The 21,127-nt window shown below is 44.7% G+C and overlaps 1 protein-coding gene across 1 annotated transcript in view; it reads left to right on the forward strand.

Annotated features, from left to right (window-relative positions):
• Window positions 1–14,556, forward strand: part of NPTX2 (neuronal pentraxin 2) — a 19,102-nt gene extending 4,546 nt beyond the window's left edge. Inside the window, exons 2-6 of the mRNA XM_006031462.3 lie at window positions 1–91; window positions 1,332–1,548; window positions 6,940–7,184; window positions 9,232–9,411; window positions 12,873–14,556. Coding sequence (XP_006031524.1) covers window positions 2–91; window positions 1,332–1,548; window positions 6,940–7,184; window positions 9,232–9,411; window positions 12,873–13,100 — 960 coding nt within the window. The 5' untranslated portion in view covers window position 1 and the 3' untranslated portion in view covers window positions 13,101–14,556. The remainder of the gene's footprint in view (window positions 92–1,331; window positions 1,549–6,939; window positions 7,185–9,231; window positions 9,412–12,872) is intronic.
• The last annotated feature ends 6,571 nt before the right edge of the window (window positions 14,557–21,127 follow it).

Here is a 21,127-nt window from a genome sequence, read left to right on the forward strand (position 1 = left end):
CATGGGCGACCTGCCCCGCGACCCCGCGCACATCATCGACCAGCTGAGCCGCACCATGCAGGCGCTCAAGGACCGGCTGGAGAGCCTGGAGGTAGGCGGGCGGGGGACGCGGAGCTGCCCGAGGTGCTGCAGCCGCCGCCGCTGCCTGAGCTCCCCCCTTGCGGTATGGACGGTACGAGGGGAAGCCCCTGTCCTCCTCTTCCCCATGTCCCCGCACCCCTGCTGGCCGGGGCAGGTGCCCGCCAGGCTGCGCAGCCCTGCGCTGGGCTCCCGGGGCACACAAGAGTTGTCCTGCCGCTCCTAGAGGTGACAAGATGCTTTAGGTCCAGCAGGTCGGCTGTTAAAGCCAAACCAAAGTGGGGAATGGACACAAAGTCAGTCGTGAGCGAGAGCCCGCGGGAGCCTTTGCTTTCCAGCCACTCTGGCCCAGTCTCCCCATTGGGTTGTCCTTGTTGGGTGGAAAGTTTCTGCCCAGCAGGACCTTGCTGGCTGGGTCCCGCCTCAGACCTTGGGAGAGCTCCGCACGTGTCCCCCGCACGCGGCGCTGATGTTTGTGACGATTCCCAAAAGAGCTTTAAAAGATGTATTACAAGTTTCTATCCACTTATCTCCTGCTGACTAGTCTCAGAAAAGGACGGTTTCTTTTCCTGTTCAGCGCTTGCATTCTTTTTAGTAATGCCGCTGTCATTTGAGGCATCCCCTGACGGCGCTGTGTCCTTGTGGGAAAGGAAACAACCCAGCCAAAAAGACTGAAAATAGAACTTTTAAGCCCAGCCTGGAGTATTTAGTGTTCTGGCAAACGCGGCAATTTGGGATAAAGATTCTCTTTTCACAAGTTAAGCAAATAATTCACAGTGAATGTCTCTCAATGCTGATCTGTTGAAATATCAGATGGCTTGTTTTCTCCAACCAGTTACAATATCCAGCAGGTTTATACAAGATTGCTTTGTCTGCTTTAAAAATAGATCAGCCTTTTTTGGAATTATTTAGACTCTTTACATTTATTTGGTCTGCTAATGTGCCTGATTTTGCCTTAACTGATTTAATCAATGGTTTGAAAATGTGCAACATGTACTCACCCCCTTTATCAAAGACTCTTTCTTAACTGTATGGATGCTCAGTGAAACAAGAGAAGCCTTTAAGTCTTGAGACTAGCTTTGTTAGACTGAGGAAAGCTTTGAACAAATCAAATGTTAAAAACCAATGTCTGTTACACTGGCAAGAGAATTAGGAACGGTTGCTTTTGTCCTTTGTGGTCATGCGCATGCCCACGTGTCACAATTTCTGTTTTTTAAAAGTAGCATAACATCTTTTTTTTATTTTCCCTAAAGCACCAACTCCGAGCCAATGTGTCATACGCAGCCCTGCCTCACGAGCTTCGAGAGATGCTTCAGAGGAGGCTTGGAGATCTAGAGCGCCAGCTTTTAAGCAAAGTGGCCGAACTTGAAGATGAGAAATCCCTACTTCATAATGAGACTTCAGCCCATCGGCAGAAGACAGAGACAGCCCTGAATGCATTGCTAGAAAGAGTTTCTGAATTGGAGAAAGGTAACTTGGGAAGAGAATTTAAACCTTTCCCATCTGCTGCTGTTTTAATCTCCCCTCACTTCTACTGCAGTAATGTATAATTGTGCATCTTGAGAGAAGGAGAGTGGTCTGGGGTTAAGGTGCCTGTGATAATAGATCTCACAGGCTTCCTGCTTAATAAATTACTTTGCCTTGGACTATTCATCTTTAACCAGAGGAACTATGCTATGGGTATGGAAGATTAATATCCCCAGGTCTGGTGGGTGCTAAGAAATAGAGTTGAGAATGGCTGTGTAACTGTTTCGGTAGGGGAGAAAAGACATGACAGTTAAGCACCCTTAACACCTTGTTATTTGTACTGGAGATTATGAGAGCTAATATAGGTAGTAAACAAAATTACCTTTTGAGTGTGGACTGCCGCATGTAGCATCACCACCTAGATCTGCAGCCCTTTATTTTGTTTTACACACTGTTTTGGGGGATGCATCACTGAGGGGACTAGCAACTTGCTTTTCATAATTGGTGAATATTGCATTTGAGATTCAACAGACCTTGGAGCTTGTGTCCTATCTCAAATGTGCAACCTTTGGATTTTACAGTGGATTACACATGGTGCCACTGGGGGGACACTTTTAATCCTGATCATTTAATCAGATACTTAGATTAATCATTACTGAGAAACTGCATGCCTGAATAGAATCAATTTATTCAAATTGCAAATGCACATGAAAATGAATTACCAAATGAAAATGCCTGCATGCATGATATCCCTATAGAGAGGATTGCAGATAATTAAGATTGTCTGTTAAATAATATTTATAGGAATACTAGGTTTGGACAATGACTTGACAGAATGAATAGGCTGTTTACTTAAAAGCAAATTTAATGGGTAAGCTTTCAAAATGGTGCAAACATGCCCACCTCATGAATTTTAAAGTACAGCCTAGTGGATCCATTTGTACTAAGTGTAACATTTTCACCTAGGAAAAGGAAAAAAAACTGCTTTCTAATCACTTGCTCACTTAACATTTTTTCACTGCCTGAACTGCAGTGAGACTTTCTGGTGATTCGCAATAAGCTTGGAACAATGAGCTTCTTCGAATGAACAATTTTCTTTTTTAGTATTCTGTTAATGAAGAGTACACCTATAAAAGTGCCTTAAATTGCAAGCCCGCTGTCTGTAATATTGGACTTGCAGTCATGTATCCCCATAGGACATGAGTCATGTCACTAGGTTTTCAGAGGAGATCAAAAAGAGTACAATAATCGGAGCATATAATCTTCTACCTGGTTAGAGACAGCCAAGAGAGCTTCCCAAGCGCTACTCTTCCAAAGGAAGTAATGTCTTTGGGGCCAGGAATGGGAGCCCTGGCTGTATGTTGCATCCCTCCTTCTGTGACCACTTAGATGTTCTGCATGGTGCTTTGGTTTCGGAGTGGGAGATAGTACTTGTAATGTCTAATGCTTGGAGGTGGATGTAAGGCTCTTTGCTGGAGAAGCATTATGACATCCTCTGATAAAAGTAGCACTGGTTTTGTGCCTGTTTTATTTCAACTGCTGCTCCATTTGTAATCTCTTTCTGGGCAATATCCTGTCAGCCAGAAAATGTGGTAACCTTAATCTTGCTGTGTGGCTTTCTCACTGGAAAGGGAAAAAAAGCAATCTCTTGTACAGTATGCTGTGAGACTGTGGAAGAGATCTGTGGCAGGCCTTTGAGATGTATATAGTGTTGTAAAGAAAAAAACAACACATGGAGATGTGACAGCAGATTGTGGGTGTGGTAAGAGGTCCTGAAGTTTATAATCTTCAGGATGCCCAATCTTGCATGTCAGTTGTTCTCTTTACAACAATGTGTGTGGGCAATCCAGTAAGAGGGAGGATTGTCTTGTGACTCATACACTTGCCTGGACCTCTGCCATAGACTTACTTTGTTTCCTTGCTATCTTGTTTGCTATCTCTGTTCTCCAGCTATAAACTGGGATGATAATATTCCTCTCCCTGGCTTGCCTAGTTAGACTACAAACCCTGTGGGGCGAGGACTGGCTTTTGCCATGTGCATGAGCATTGCCTAACTGCAAAGGGGTTCATTCTCCAAACGAGGAGAGCAAGGTCAAAGCATAAGATAAATACTTTTTCTTTTTATATACTGCTTTCCTTCCTCAAACTTATTATTGAGGGATGGAGCTACCTTCTCCTTCCCAAACTGCCACAGTAATAATGAAGCTCCTTATTACAGTCAGGGCTGGTAACATCATTTATTATCAAGTTGGACCAAGACTTCTCAGTAGAACACCCCATTTGTAATTTGCCTAGGGCAAATCTTGAACCAGCTGGGTTGAAAATCTTCAATGTACATGTTTAATCTCAAACTATCTTTTATTTTTTTAAATTCTAGTTTAAACATTTCAGCAACTTCCAAGAACAGGGGGGAAATGCATTGTTTTGCCCGTGTTAAAACTTACGGCAGCCTTTTTTGAACTGCTCTAATGCATCCATCCTTTGAAGAAACTAGGTGATATTTGGTAGGGGATGGTCTTTGGTGGAGTTTGTGACTGCTGCCATTGCTATGAATATGTACCTTAATTTTGTCAAGATTTGAGCCTTAGAACAATTACAGCTTGCACCTGTTCAGTAGCGACTCCTTCAATTTTAGCTCTTAAGTTTCTGAAATTGCTCTATCCCCTTGCAGCTCCTAGCCCAGGCAGCACTATACCTGCTCTAGTGCATAGAGCACCCGCACATGTTCCAGCCTAGGGCAAATGCTGGACAGGCCAGATGATGATACTCAAGGTCAGGTTAGACTTGCCACTGGAGCTGAGACCTCCCTGCTCTTGTCAGTTAGGTTTGTTAAACTACCCTCTCGTCTTCTTGAATGCAGAGGAGGGAAAGAAAGAAATTTGTTAGGACGAAGGAGTCTGAGACTGGGACTAAAGGGAGTGAAAAGCAAATCTAATTAGGACTGTCAGGGTAAAGAGATGGGAGTGGAAGCTCAGAGGCCTTGGAGAAAGGAATTGGTTGGGCAAGGAGACTGGGATCTGGGGAGGAGGAGATTAGGACTTGAATACTTAGGTTGGAGGAGAAGGCTAGGTTTCGGTGGTTGGGCAGAGAAGCTGGGACTGGGGTAAGAAATCTAAGTCATGGAGAAGGCCTGGATGGATGAGGAGAACAGGCCTGAGACAAGGAGTCACGGATGGGGAAGAGACAGGGTTAGGGCCGGGCAGGAAGGTCAAGCTTGCAGAGGGCATGAGAATAAGAGTCTGTGCTCACCAGAGTCCACACACACGGCCTCCTCTAAAACCTGGAATGGAGACTGAGATTCCTGAGCCTCACTATTGCTGGTTACGTGAGACTCGGTGGCAGGATGTGTGTCTTTTCCCTTTCCAGTGCTGGCCCACATTGAGCACCAACCTATGACTGCAATCAGTTATTCTACTAGCTCAAATGCCACTGGCCTGTGCAGCTGATGTAAATGTTCCAACAAGGCTGATAAACCACATGAGGTGTCCATGTGGTGCTGTACAGTGGAATTTCTTTGCTCGGACTTTTGCGCACACACAACTCTCTTCTCTCCTCCTCCCTCCCTCTTTGAGAAAGCAATATTAAGAGAACATTAATAATGTTTTCAAAGTCAGGCTCTCACTAGTTAAGAAATGCCAGAACTAGGAGTCTGTGCAATATTACTTCAGTCTCCATTATACATAAATAGTATGATATGGTTTTTTAATTACATAATCAGATATTATTCCCCCCCTCCCTCCCCAGGGCCCTGCCTCATCCAGTGAACAGGATAGGCCTCATAGGAATTAATCAAGGTTGCACGGTAAAGGACTTTTGCCTCATTTGCTGTAGAAGTGGCAGGTGTCTAAAGAATGAGACAGGATCACAGAAACAGAAAGGATGATCTTTTGCATAAGTCTACACTAGAGAAACATTCCACATCTGTGCTGATAGTCACACAACCTAATCTGGACTTTGTTATGGGTGGGTGGCATAAGTGTGTGTTCATTGCTGAGTGTCCCAGTTTAAGATCCTAGCATCTGATCTGTAGAAGTTGTAGATATACATAGCAGCAGCCAAAATTATTAGGAGTTGTATTTTGAGCATAAAACATAATGGTAAGTACTACAGCTTCCTGAAAATGTTTTGATTGGAGCAGTTTTATCGAACAAGCTGGTTTCATCATCATCATCATCATCATTTTGTGGGAATGTGTTGATTTTTATTTTGGACCAAACTTCCTGGAAAAAGTAAAAAATGCTTGCTTTTCATTTTAATTTTACATTTTTGTTTTGAACCATATTAAATATAATGTTTGGACCATTCATACTGGTAATATCAAAACAACAGAAAAAGGACTTTTGAATGGTTTTTGTTTACTCTCTTTCCCTTGTGCCCACCTCTGCCCCCCAGAAAACTTTGGAGCTTCATCTTTTCTCATTTGGAGTTGCTTTATTTCTTTGTATCAATTTTTCCATTACATGGAAATCAGTTCTACTAATCTCTGTGAAAACTTACGTTTTAGTTATTTCAAAACGGACATTCAGAATTAGTGGCTACTTTTCATTTTCATCCCCAGGCTTCATCTTCTCACCTGTAAATGAAACAAATCCGCCTCATGCGTGTACTGTGAAGATGAACTAATGTTTGTGAAGCATTTGGATACCATAGTAATGAGCACCACAGAAAAGTCCCTGAGGGGAAAAAATAATTCTGTCTTCAGAACAGCCTTTAGAGCAGTGTGCACTTAAGAAGCCTTGGGCTGCGCGTTGAACAGTGAAGAGAAAAAAAAATATCGAATAGTTTCTCATTAATTGAACACCATCCATTCTTTGCACTGAATTGAGGCTAGGTGCATTTTACAGGAAAACAGCATGTGATCATGTAATTAGTTTGTATCCATATGGATATACATAGGAAATGCCAAAATTAAGATTTTCAAGTTTTGGGGTTTGACTTTGGCCTCTCCTACATGTGACATAAGTTCTGCAATTAGCTCGTTAATCATGCAATAAATTTAGACTGGCCACATGTGCAAAGTAAGGCTGGCCAAAGTACAAAGTAATTATCACACAATTGACTGGTTAATTAGGCAATAAATTTAGACCAGCTACACACACAAAGTAATTATCACATGATTAAAAATGACTGTCCAGCTATAAAAAGAGCCAACCCGTTATAAATGTAGTACTTGAAAATGTGTAACAACTCTGTAGCTGGTTTCTATCCAGCTTTAATTTGAACACGTAGCAGGGCCCTTTTACATCATCAGTTTGCAGTTTTGTGCATTCATTCTTTAAATTGGGCAAACCTAGAAAATGCTTATCGTTATTTGCAGGATTTAAGATTTTCTCACTGTCTGAATCTGAAATTATCACCCATATAAAGGCTTTTCTTTTCTCAATGTAACTCTAGGTAACAGTGCATTTAAATCACCTGATGAATTCAAAGTCTCCCTTCCTCTCCGTACAAATTATTTATATGGGAAGATCAAGAAGACTCTGCCGGAGCTGTATGCCTTCACCGTGTGCTTGTGGCTGAGGTCAAGTGCTTCCCCTGGGATTGGAACACCTTTCTCCTATGCTGTCCCTGGGCAGGCGAATGAAATAGTGCTGATCGAGTGGGGGAACAACCCAATCGAATTGCTAATTAACGACAAGGTGAGAACTAACTCCTTTCTAGAATATGCAGCTGAAGTACAAGGCAATATTGGTGGTCTTGTGAGGCCCAATTCTGCCCTGTTCATCTCTAATAATTTTGCTATTAACTTGAAAGGGAGAAGGATCGTGATGTAGAGTCTGTAAGAAAGGGAAAACAAAAATAAGCCAAAAAACCTGCTCTGGCACTTTTGTAGAAGGGTTTTGAAGAAGCAGGTGAAGTATGGATTTCTACTTGAGAACAGCAGTGTGGGATAGCTATATATGCATTCACCTTTTGCTTGCACACTGAAATTGCAAACTGATTTTAAATGTATTGGGTTTGTCTGCTTTTGGTTGGACCAGTGTGAAGTAATTTCTTTGAAGACCTGCAGATGCAAAACCCGTAAGCAGGATCAAACTAATTCCTACCAAGTTAATAGGAGTTAAGTACATCACAGAGATGGCCAGACTGACTTGTGAGCTGCATGCAGTGCTTTGTTAGTTTAAATGTGGCTTCTGTGGGCAGCCATTTAATTATAACATTATTATCTGAATTGGGTGTGTAGATCATTGACTTTGGGTATAGTGTGTCTTGAAGATTGTGTCCTGCAGCTCTTTGCTGGGCCAAGATTTTGGTTTGCAGCTGGAAGTTTGCCACCCTTGCTAAACCAGACTGAATCTATTCTCTGATTTAGTTTTATGCCAAAGAAAGATTTTCATGTCTAAATCTTAAATGAAGAAAAAATAGTAACAAAGAACATGTTGAACTTTCCTGGCTGCTGCCTTTGTCTACTCAGTGTTTCACTGAACACCTGTTGAGGTGTTTGGCGTGCTGCAACATGAGACCTGTGAAAAGAGCAGAAATGTTAAAACCCAACATGTAAAAATAATACTTAAAAAAGGAAACCAAAAACATGCCCCCAGAGCTTTTATGTTAAGTATTCTTTACATCCTTCTTTTTACCCAGTTGGAATAATGGTCCAATGAAAATTGCCTAAGCCTCAGGCAATCTTATTTGGCCCAAAATCTAGATTTTGGGCCAAATAAGTAAAAAAGCTGGCTGAAGTAAATGCATCATAATGTGGCATGCACTGTACCTTGTTTTCCTTAGTTTGATAGTCTCATAAACACCTAATCCCTGGGAGTGTAGTACTAGGGTTGCTAGGAGACCTACAGTGCAATTCATTTGGTTCCTAATCTTGCAGAAGTTTTGGAAATATTCATAAAATATCATGTTAAAGGTTTGCATGGGATTTTTTTGTTTGTTTTGTTGGGGGGGGGGGAGAGTTGAATCTTTGAACTTGCTTATCCTAAACTGTAAAGATTTCTCTCATTTGTTGGCACTTTATAGCCTGCTGTGTTAACTGCTTGTGTGAGGTTAGACGCTTTGCAGCGTGGAGCACCAAGGGATATGTCTGTGCTAAGGGATATGATGCAAAGTCTGAATCTTCCATTGGCTTCAGTGGGTTTTGGAGCATGTTCCTAAAGGAACCGAATCCTGCTTCCCTTCGAGGTCCATGGTAAAGCTCCCATGGATTTCTGCGGGCATAGGAGGATTTCCTCTGCAAATCAAATGCAGCTGTGTTTTCTATGAAAAAGCACAGGCCAGCTCCAGGACTGATAATGGACAAGCATAGCATGAATATTGGGTGGAAGGGTAGGGCAACGTATTGAGGGTTTTAAACAACAACAGAGAAGCTACAGATTAACGTCCAGCATCAGCGAAAGTGATAATTGTCTAGATCCCAGTACCTTTCATGTAATTGTTTTATTCCAGACACCCGTTGTCTTCTTCCCCCACAACTTCCCTCCCCTTAGCCTGTTGAATATTCCTCCACCCATCCTTTTTCGAGAATATTCTGTCCTTTGAAGCCATTAAGGCTAAAGCTAGGATAATTAGGGATGATTTTTTTGTTAACGTTTTGGTAGAAATGAATGCTTGTCTTGCATGGGATTGAAAAACTGTGAGGGCATTAGAATAGAAATGAAACCTTGGCCCATGGAAAAATGTCCACACAGAGTAGCCAGATCCAGGTCTTTGGCATTCATTGCTGTTGTCTACATACAGGTAGCTCAACTCCCTCTGTTCATTAGTGATGGAAAATGGCATCATATCTGCGTCACGTGGACGACAAGAGATGGAATGTGGGAGGCTTTTCAGGATGGAGAGAAGCTTGGCACTGGGGAAAATTTAGCCCCTTGGCACCCAATTAAACCAGGAGGTGTTCTGATCCTGGGTCAGGAGCAGGTAAGTGACCTGGTTCTTTGCTAGGGTAAAGTTGGCTGAATTCCTCTCCCTCTCTCAAAGGACAACAGTTAAAGAAAGCTAAAGTTCCCAAATACAAACTGAATTCGGAATGTGTAGGAAAAGGATTTGTAAAACAGAATATCCCATTTCTGCATGTGCAGTAGCTGAGAAATGCTCTACACGCAATATCCTATTTTCTTGCTTACAACATGCACCCCTTTCTGCCCAAAAATCAGCTGCTGGAAATTGGGGGGTGTGTAAGTGAGGAAATTTGATAAGCAAACTTTTGCAGCGTAAGCCTCTGAAGAGGTAGGAGGAGCAAAAGTAACACTGTACATGCTTCACGGGGCATGCTGGGCTCTCTTGCTGCTGCTTTTGGGTTACTTATTGCCACTCACCAGTATGTTCAAGGAAAGATTTTTTCATTCTGCCTTTCAGAACCAAGGTGTTTATCTTATCTGGGGTCATATTGTAAGTGAGAAAATGCAGTATATTTAGTATTAAACATGCTATGCTTCTCTTGCACTAATATTCATTATACGGTAATTAAGAACTCTGTTCTCCATCTTACCTTGATGCGTGAAGCACTAGTTTGTTACCTTTTGCCCTTGGTCTGACTAATACATTGAATCCAGTCCTTCGAAATAGATTGTTATTAGCTAGGTGGTCATTAAAATTAAGGGAAAGGCCTGGATCAACTGAGCCAGTTTGAATGCAGCTGAACACGGTGGTAGACAGCGGTCTGAGCAGGTCAGGCATAGCTGATGTGGCAACAGCTATCATCTTGAAGCCAAACTAAATATTCTCCTTTCAAGGGAAGGAGTGAATGCAGGATGCCCCTTTCTTTTTCATAACGACCAAGGGAGTACCAAACACGGAGGGGATGTGATGGAGAGGCCTGTTGGTATAACCAGGCCTATCTCGGAGGTGAACCCCTGGAGGCTGTAGGACACATGGCATCTCTTCAAAGATGCAGTATAGGCCACTCTTTTACAAAGGAAAAAAAAGGTTCTCCATTTGTACTCTTATTCGTTACATGAGCCACTCAATTGGAAAACAGGCACAAAATGAGTTATGTAGCCAACTCCCTTACTGCAAATGTTGCTGTTTGTTTCACTATTAGTAGTGGCCTTTACAGACTATTCATAAAGCGAGGAAAATATGTAAAATTATTTGTAAGCTTCCTAGCAAAATAATGAGTAAACCAAGTGACTTCCGTCAGCCTACAAACTGGAAAAGTGAATCAGTCAATGAAGTTTAATTAAAGGATAATAAAGTGCAAGGACCATGCACTTTACCAATTTGATTTTTTTTTTCTTTTCAGTATTTGTAATTCAGGAAGAAAATTCTCAAGACATGGCATTATTGTCTATATGTAGAAAATGCAAGCTGAATTTACACTGCAGTATGCCTGGTTCAAAACTGGATTAGGCAGTGGGAAACGAATTTGGTCCTGGTTGCTGTTTCTAGTAGATGCTTATCCATGCCATAAACCTATTACAGCTGTGTAACAGAGAGCTTAGAGCTCCTGTTACCTTTAGTGAGAAACTGCAGCAGATGGAGCCCAGGCAGCTGAGCAGGGGTTGGCTGCAGGCAGCAAGGCAGGCTGTTCATCAGGCTCAATGAGAGCTCCTGTGGGTGGCTGGGAAGGAGGCAGGGCTTAAGGAGCATCTAAGCTCAGGGCCTGAGCCAGGGTGGGCAGTCAGGCCAGGCAGGCTGCAGAGGGAAGAGCTCCTGAGAATGAAGGCTGACAGCCAGGCTACCCTAGGGGAATACAGGTAGGATACTGCTGGTTTGTAGGGGAATAGGGCTCGGGTAGGGTGGAGTTTTGTCCAGCCAGGGAACTGAGGCTTTATGTGCAGATCCAATATAGAGTTTGTGTTATAGCCAGAGGACTTATGCTTTTGTTATAGTTTACACTGGTGCATTGGGTTGGGACCATCAGGGGTGGAGCAGGTCCCAGTAGTGCCCGAGCAGGGTGGAGACAGTGCCACGGGGGACTGGTACCTGAGAAGGACAGACACCGGGGCCAAAGGCCCAGAGCCGAAGTAGGCAAGACAAAGGCTGGAACCAAGAAGCCAGGTCCAGTACAGTGGGCCTGGGCTAGTGTCCAGTGAGAGGAAAGGGGGGCAGAGGATGTGAAGACTAAATCCCCAACAAGGGAGAGTGATTGAACAGCAACATTTGCAAGGCATGGGCATAGCTACAGGGTAGATTGGAGGCCACAGATGGTCCATAAGGCAAGAGGTGCCCTGGAGGCATGCACAGACCAGAAGGGCCCATGAAGTGCAAATGCAGGACTGGGACCAGCAGGATCTAAGAGGGAGGTGCTGATGGTCAGACAGATTAGGGTTTGCTCTAGGACCCTTGAGCAGCCTCCCTTTTAACGTTCTTATAATTCCAACAAGGGCATGGCAGGAGAGGGAGGGGACCCTAGGGCTGAAGGAGAGCAGGAGACATGTGGTCACCAGGGGGCATCATGGCTGTCCCTAGGGCCCAGCACTTACTACAGTTTGGTAAATTCAGCAAACGTGATAGACTCTTCATGGTAGATGCTGCAATTCAGTGTGAAATGACTGCTGAAGCTCTGCTTTGATACTTTCATGCTGTCTGCTCATAATGCTTGGCTCTAACTGGTCCTGTCAGTTTTTTATATGACATGCTTGTGTGGTGCAGCTTGGTCCCTTTATTCCTCCTGGACCATGCAAAAATGTTTGCGAGTGCAACTGCATCCAAACTAACAGAGTTAACCATTTGGTACAAGCACCCAAGACTCCTGCATGCAAAGCCAAGAGTCCTGGGTTCAAGTCCCTGCAAATGGGTAGTGCGGGGGTTTATTATATTTACTTAAAGTCTTCTGGATTGAACTCTTCAAAGCAGCCCACGGCTTCCTGGCACCACATTACCTGCTGCAAGACCCTCCAGATTCACAGGAAATGAGTTTAAATTAAAGTTGACAGGCAGAGAAGTATAGTGTTGCTTGCAACACTTTACCTGCTCAGTGTTGTGCTCACGAGTCAGCAAAGGTTGGGGACCAGCGCTCTAAATGTGCACGGCTCTTGGTAGAGTCCGTAACATTTGGTCCTGTGCAAGAACTGAAACGGAGTTCTAGGTGAGCTAATTTTTATAAAGGCTGGCCTGTGTGTGACCAGCTTCAATAGATGAACATGCACAGATACCTAACATACAGGGAGGCCATTTGCTATGGGAAAGGATAGTTTCTGTTGCTCGCTTTGTGCTGTTACCACACCAGCTCTATGCTAGCTGTCTGTTTGACAGAGAAGTATTTGGTGAAAGCCCATTAGAAGTCTGAAATTCATAGTCATTTTCCCTTTTGGGATGAGTAGGTTTTTTTCCCCATTGCATTTTCTCACTGCCTGGCAGCGTGACTGGTGTCTTTAAGTGTAAAGGAGAAAATGACATGACCTGTTCAACTAATCCCAATTTTTGTATGCATAAAGGATACAGTTGGAGGAAGATTTGATGCGACTCAGGCCTTCGTTGGGGAGATGAGCCAGTTCAATATATGGGACAGGGTCTTAAAAGCAGAAGACATCGTGAATATTGCAAACTGCTCTACCAACATGCCTGGCAACATCATACCTTGGGTTGATAACAACGTTGATGTGTTTGGAGGTGCGACTAAGTGGCCTGTGGAGACATGTGAAGAGCGGCTGCTAGATTTATAGCTGCAATCATTTTTTTTTTTCCATTCAAGTGCCCCGTTTTATTAGGACAATATTTTGTGACATCTGAAGCACTTCCTCTCCTCTCTCCCCAAGTCGTCCTCTCAAAGGAATTTCCTTTTAAAAAAACAAACCCTGAGCAAACTGCCTGTGCACAGATAAAGCTGGTGGTTACTGGCATGGGTCCTGAGGATGAAAGAATGCACCTGGGGCTCGAGCAGCATTTGCCACCTTGGGCCATGATCCAAAGATGCCCATTGACTTCAACAGGCTTTGGATCAGGCCCTTGCTTGGTACATTGATCCTTCTGGGAGGAAAATCTTGTATGAATGTTGTCTACATCCACTGGAAGAATTGCCCCTTTGCCATGAAGCACAAACATTTTAATAATCTTAATGTAAACTTTGTAATGAATCTTTCCTCCCTGAACGTCTGCAACGCTTTTATAGCCATTTGAAAGAAATGAAGTGATCATTACACCATGGAGACCATGTCTTTAAAAAACCCACAGATAGTGGCTATTCTGTTGCTGTGGGCATTTCAAGGGTATCCTTTAACAGCTCAGAGAGGTTAAAAGCCCCGTCTTGTGGTGAGACATAACATAAAGGAGGCACCTATGGGAGGATGCAAATGCTATCCCACTCCCAATTAGAAAGCGCTAGATCCTCAGCTGGAGTAAATCAGAAAAGCTCATTTGAAATCAGTGGAGAAACATCAGTTTACGCCAGCTGAGGGTCTGACTCCATGACTGTATTTTTCTTTTCTTTTTTTTCCTAGACAGGATCCCAGCATTGATGGTTGAGTGACTCTACTTGTTTTCCCTGTCAGCTGATAAGCGTGTTGACTTTGTGGTTACTTGACTTGTAAACTTCTTTTCTCTCCTGTCCACCATTCTAGTCTGTGTATTTTCTTTCTAGCTATACAAACTGTTACTAAGTGAATTTGGGGTTTGTTTTGCTTTGAAAGGCCTTTATGAGCAAGTGCCAAAGTTCAGTTTCTGCTTGCTGAGAATCACTATACATATAATTTTTTCAAACATAAGTCTCTCTGACAAACACTTCTCTGTGTTATGATGGTCCTGTGTATTATGAAAAATGTGTTGGTTTTTTCAATTCTTGTTAATTGTCAGAACTTCTGTAAGCATTGGGCTGACTTTAAAGTATTTTTATTACTGTTTTCTTTCAATACTTTGCAAGGAAAGATGTTGTTTTCTTGGCCTTGGTGACTGTCCAGTTTGTGGTTCGCAGACAGCAACATATTGTACCTGAAAAGAGTTAATACTTTTGTTATTCTAAAGAAAAAGGGGAAATTTATAAAGCTATATATCATTTTATTTTTCATATGTTTTGAATCGTCAGGATCTTCTATAGTGACAGTTCCATTTGTAGCATAAAGTTGCATATTTACATTATGTAGTACGATGTTCTTAAAAATTCTTACAATGAAATTTTAATTAAAAATGCACTGTAAAATCACCTCTCTCTTTCCTTTGATACTTGCGTGAAAAATTGACCCTTTAACAGTGTTCTGGTTTTGATCCCTCTTTTTTAAGCTAGTGGTTCTCAACTGTGCTGCTGCTGCTGCTGCAACCACCAAATGAAATTGCTTTGCACACTTCATGCACAGCCAGATAAACGTAAAGCAAGCAGCACCTCCTGGTCCATCAGCCCTTTCCTGTCTGCTTTCCATCCCCCTCCAACTCCTCCTGGAAATAGAGGTGTGCGGGGCATTTTGGGTGCACGCCTCTGTTTCTGGGAGGAACGTGGGGGTGGGCCAGGAAGAGTTGCACCAGGACCAGGTGCTCCTGCCTGCTTTAGATTTATCTGGTATGTGCAGGAGGCATGCTAGATGGGGCAGGACCCTGACTGAAGAGCATGGAGGTAAACAAATGTTATGGAGTGGGTCTAAACAGGTTGAGACCCACTGCTCTGTGCTTACATAAGCACTGCCCTGTGAAGGCCTGGTCTGCTGTCATTGTATTTACTCATCCCAAAAGGCCTGTCTAAGAGTCAGGATCCTGCAGTGGCTTAATGTGTTTTTAACTGTGCACAGAGTGGTTGGATCCCCTGTGGGCCAGTATATGAGTGGTCTCTGAAACGCGCGCCTAAGCAGTGGGAACTCCATCACTGTGGGTTTGGGAGCCAAGGCAGTGTTTAGCTAACACGGGTTAAGTAAACCTGTCACACTTCCTTCTGCCCTTCCTTCTCAGTGATGGCAAGTGACAGAATAAGGAGCAATGGGCTCAAGTTGCAGCAAAGGAAGTTTAGGTTGGATATTAGGAAAATCCTCTCTCACTAGGAGGGTTGTAAAGCACTGGAACGGGTTACCCAGAGAGGTTGTGGAATCTCCATCCTTGGAGGTTTTTTAAGACCCAGCTAAGAAAAACCTTGGCTGGGATGATATAGTTGGGGATGGTCCTGCTTTGAGCTGGTGGTTGGACTCGATGGCCTTCTGAGGTCCCTTCCAGCCCTGACTTCCTAGGATTCTGTACCCTTGCTCTCATCCAGGGCTGCTGTCCCCCACCACAGCTGGGGAATGGGATAGCCTAGGGCCACAGGTAAGGGACTAGGGCAGGGCGGGCAAAGTCCAGCCCACAGGTCGATCCAGTCAGCAGTGGACTCCGTTTCCCAGCAGCCCCTGCCCACATGGCTGGGACCGGTTTTCATAGTGACCCCAGCTGCAGCTGCTCTATGATAGCACAAGGCTGGGGTTGCCATGGAGACTGGCCCCAGCTGCACTGGCAGGACATGGGGCAGGGCAGGGAGCTGCTCCTGAGCCGCTGGGATCTTGCAGGGGCAGTTTGGTCTGGGGCCAGGGCAGAGCCACGATCTGCAACCTGCATGCTCAGGGTAGGGGCATGCAGGCAGTAGGTCACGGCTGTGCCCTGTCCCCAGACCAAGCTGTCCCTGCTGCAAGATCCCAGCAGCTGCAGAGTAGCCCCCTGTTGCATGCCTTGCCAGTGTGGCTGGGGCTGGTCTCCATGACAACCCCAGCCTTGCGCTAATCACAGCACAGCTGCAGCTGGGATCTCCAAGGAGACAGGCCCCAGCCATGCAGGCAGGGGCTGCTGGGAAATGGAGTCTGGCTGCCAGCTGGATCTGCCATTTTGCCCACCCCTGAACTAGAGGGAAGAAAAATAGGAAGTATTTTCCAGGGTAGTGGAGCAGCCTGCTTGTGGTTGTTTCAGCCTCTGGTGGGGTGGGAGCAGCTGGCTGGTGCAGGGAAAGCCAGTGGCAGCACAGCAGTTTGAGCTCTTTAGATGCTGACTTTATTATCTGTAGAGTTTGAGAGCTGGAGGGATTCCTGTGCTTGTATGCTGCAAAGTAAGCACAGGACCACACTGTGCGGTGCTGAAAGCTAGGGCTCACAGCTGTCTTGGGAGCCTTTAGACCCAAGCAACGCAATCAGAACCTCGGCTTCCCACGGTTCCTCGGCAAGAGCTGCCAGCAACTCACTTGGGCTACATTGACACAATGCTATTAACTAGCCACCGTGCATAGGATTGTGCAGCCTTCTGTGCAAACTTCATACAAAACTGCACTGAAAACCACAGGCTCTGAGGGCAAGAGATTTCATCCCCAATTCTAGACTCCACTTTGGAGCTGTGCGCTGGTCTGGCAACACCAGGCGGATCTAAAACTATAGGGGCCCCTACACCCCTTCAGCTGGTGTACAGCCACTACTGCCATCTGGTCTTAAGAGTAAAGGGTGACTTAGGTAGCTCTTCTTGGCACTTAAGGTTCATAAGGAGCCTGCTTTAGATTAGAATAGATTTGTAAAACATGGCAGTAGACTGGGATAGATTGAGAACTCGCACAGTTTTTATTTAATACAAAAACAAAACAAAACAAAAAAAAGCCCAAGCTTGTGGAGCAAATTACATTTTTCCATCTCCCTGGGGCAGGGTAGGATAGAAGAGGTGGAGCCATCACTGTCCCCCAGCCAACCTGATCATTGTTCAGGTCTGGTGTGCTCTACCCTCTTGCAGGAAACAGCCATCACCTCTCTCCAAGAGGAGCTGGACCAGCTGCAATGGCTGGAGCTCTGCCGCTGAACCTGCCTGGCAGTTCACTGAGCTACAGCTCAGCCGCTGGAGTCTCTTCTTGGTTGAGGTAAGCAAAGGGCCTGGAGGCTTCAGTTTGTCTAAGCCAGTTTTTATTTAGGAAGTCCTTAAGCACATACTAGACTGTATGCATGGTAGAAATCTCATTGACCTCAGCAGAAGATTAAGCAGCTCCATCTGTGGGCAGAGGATTTCCATGGGTTCAGAGACAATGGGGGAAGAAACCTCTTGTCCTCTGTTTTCCTTCTGCCTCTCCATGCTCACAGCTTACTTGCTTACAGGTGTGGGCACTCTCAGTTGACTTTAATGGGACCAAGCTGGGAAGAAGCCATTTAGAAAATCAGGCTTTTTCTTAATGCCTCTATTCTGTTTTGTACAATTTCTATCCTGCCCATGCAGAGCGGGGAGGGGTAGGATCTCTTCCTCCGTGCAGAAATCCCTGACTGAAATGCTGGCTTGCACCAAGAGTTGTCTAGACACTCAGGTGAGGGGACCTGGGGGACAAACTCATCCCTGGGAGAACCTGACTGTTGTGGATCTATACCAGGGTTGTACGTGTCTCGGTCTAAGATACACAGCTTGTCATCTGCTTTTTGACTGATTGCATAACTATAAGTGGTTCAATTTCATAGAATGGCTCTTCAGCCAAGGCATAACTCTAAGCAGTGCATGATCCACTGAGAGTAGTTTGTGCTGGGCTATAGATTTTCCTTGCGTTAGTGCAATACTACCTTTTTTCATTAACAGGAAGAAGCAAGCGTATTTATTGCATTTTTTTTTTACCTTTGTTTTACATTAAAAGCAATGGAGGTTATTCTGCTGCTCCAGATTCCTGGGACTTGTACATATTTTATGTGCATACATAAGCAGATGGCAAGACAGGAGTAAATATTACCATATCCCATCATCTTTACTGCTTATGGAGTGTGAAAGTGGCAAGATGCCCTTAGTTCTCAAAATGCTTTGAATGTATGGGAGTAGTGATTTATGGGAGCGAAGTGAGAGTGATGGCACTTGAAACGTGAGTAATGTGGATTTCTACTACATCTATTGCAGTTTAAAATGGACAAAGGTGTGACTTTCTGTGAACAAGAACCTAAATGCTAACGAGCTATCTTCTCTCGCATAGCTGGGTTGTAAACTACCTAGTTTCTCCAGCTGAAGATTGCCTTGGGTTGAAATCATCATCATTAGGTTCCTACCCCCTTCCTGGGCCTGTTGTAAGGGGAATAGTAGAGACATGGGTGTGGCTGGGATGCTCCATTAGTTCCTGGCTGTGAAATAATCCCTTTGGGAACATATCTGACTGGTCTAACACATGCCAGGTTTAGGTGCAGCGTAGAACTAGCTATTAGATGAGAGAGCTGCAACTACGCCCTGCCTTTCTGAACTCACTGTTGGCTACTGCATTTGGCATCGGTCAGCACAGACCATGCAGGTCCAGCATTGGCTTGTTTATGGGGGATTTCACTGTAAATTCGTGGCCTAATCAGATGCACTTCTGTATTCAAAGCATGCAGCTGAATAGCCATACTGCCTTTTAAATAGGCAGAGTGCACTCCAGAGGGCCCGGTCCACACAGTTTGCTGTGGACTGGAGCCTTGTTCCCCCACTTTAATGGGGGTGTGCCCCAGAAAGCTCTACTTCAGGTTTTTGTGTGAAGCAGAGTAGTGGCTAGGGGCAACTTGGCTCCAGGGCAAAGGGTTGAGGAAAGTACGTGGACCTGCTCATTTTTGAGAGAGCTTAAATCACTTTTCCAGTCAGGATTCTCATACCCAGCACATGGATATCAAAGTTCCTGTCTTAGTTGCACTAGCTTTGTTGGTAATCGTGGGGCAACTGCACTTGCACCTGTTGATCTGAGATTAGGAACATGGCCGTGGGAATAGCTGCCAGCCGAACTCTGCCCCAGACTAGAAACCTGCATCTGTTTGAAATCCACGGGAGCAAACTGAGAGCAGCTTTTGGCTCTAGATCTGGACTCGTAGGCTAGGGACAGAAATTACACACACATCGGTATAAGTGATCCGAAACTGGTTCAAATCTGTAACACAACAGAAGTTCAGTGCACATAAGCCACTTTCAAAGTGGCCAGAACTGGTTTAAGATAAGCCTGGATGGATGTAGTGTCAGACTTAACTGATTTGGGTTAAATTGGTTTATTGAACTTCTGTCCCAGATCTCCCTCCAGATTCAAGTTAACTCACAGTCCCCCAGCATCCCAGGATGCTTTGTGTCTCCACTTGCAGGTTGGGTGGGCTAGCCTTGGCCCAAGCTGTCTGCTTCAGCCAAGCAGGGAGACGTGCTCCAGCGCCCTTTGGCTTCTGGCCTGGGCCACTGCAGGCATGTGGCTGCACTTCTGGAACCAAAAGTGAATGTCTGTTCAATTGCTTTTTGGTTCAATCTGTGCAGCTTAGATTAACCTGCAAAGATTGAATGGATTCAGGCTTGGCCTTTTTGACTGTCTGCACTTAGCCAGAAAGGTGTGAAACTCCCAATGCCCACCCACACCGAGAATCCCTTCAGTCCATCAAGCTTCTGCCTTCAGCCAGAAGGGAGAGGGCAGCTCTCACCATGGCAACATCATCAAGGAGATCCTCTGTGGGTCCAGACTCCTGGTGGGGAGGAGGAATGGAGGCTGGGGTGTCCAGACAGAGGAGCATGTAAGCCTGGCCAAGGCCTCAAATCTACAGAACACACACAGCCTGTAATGAGTCCTGAAGGATGCAAAGTGCTTCCCCCCTGCTGAAATGCAGCAACATCTGGGTGGAAGGCAGCAAGCAGCCACTATGCAGCAAAACTGGCAGAGCAAAAACCTAACCCTGCTGACCATTATTGTCTACAGGGCACAGTTAGAGGTAATGTTTAGTGAGATCTCACCACACTATAAAATCTACCTCATTTGGCAAGATGAAGGCCTGAGGTGAGGTTACCAGGACTGAATTTGTGCTTCCAAGGAGTCTAGATATTTCAGACCAGTACACCATTCCCTCTAGCAACTTCTGGAGCATTTGCAAAGATTAATGGAACAATATCCAGAAAAGTAATGATTTGATTATTGGACGGAAGGATTTAAGAGGTGTTTAAGGTAGCAAGGATTGGGGGGGGAGGGGAGGGGAGGGTGGGAGGGGAGGTATGCTTTACAAGATTAGTTAAACTCCAGACACAGGTCACACACACACAGCTTCATCTCAGCAATAAGAGACTTTGTGACAGCACAGACCAACAGGAGCCTAACTAAAGGGCAAGCACTTTTATTTGAGGAGCGTGCTTATAAATCACAGACAAATTTTCATTCCCTTTCCTTTCCAACTTATGGTGACCATTTCTGCCCCAATCAGTGAGGTTGAGAGCCTGTCATGTCATGTCATAGTGCTGGAGAGGCAGTCAAGTTTCTCCTGATTAAAATTGGACACAATTAGCTTTCACCAGGGAGAAGGAAGGTGACTGTTCTCAAAGCACTGAAAGCAGAAGGCATTCAGCAATGGCTTCTGTCCCCGGAGTCTGGAAGGGTTTGGGGAGAATTCAGATTGAAGTGCTATGTGTCATGTTTTCTAGGCAAAGCCAAGTATCTGGTTAACAACAGGACCAAAGGCTGGACCCTCTTCTCGGTTACAGAGCTGTTAGAGTTGCCCCCAGCAAGCCGTGTGTTGCAGTGTTGTGCTTTGTTTTGTTTTAAGCAGGAAGTCAGATTGCTTTCTTTATGGCCAATTATAAGGTGGCTGAAAAAACACCTACAATAAAAGACAGCTGATGTGCATTGGCAAATCAGCTCTTTTTCCATTAGAGTAGCTGTTAGTTACTGTTTAGAGAGTGTGTGCCCTCCTGAGAGAGCAAATTATTTATGGCAGTGCATTAATTAGCTTTTTCAAGGCTTGGAATGGGTTCCAGTTGCAGGAATAACTACAGCTGATACACGCTTGAAGTAGGAAGAGCTAATCCTGTTGAATCTAATGCCAGTGAAAAG

Source organism: Alligator sinensis, unplaced genomic scaffold (genome assembly GCF_000455745.1).
Source record: "Alligator sinensis unplaced genomic scaffold, ASM45574v1 scaffold990_1, whole genome shotgun sequence".
Taxonomy (NCBI): Eukaryota; Metazoa; Chordata; order Crocodylia; family Alligatoridae; genus Alligator; species Alligator sinensis.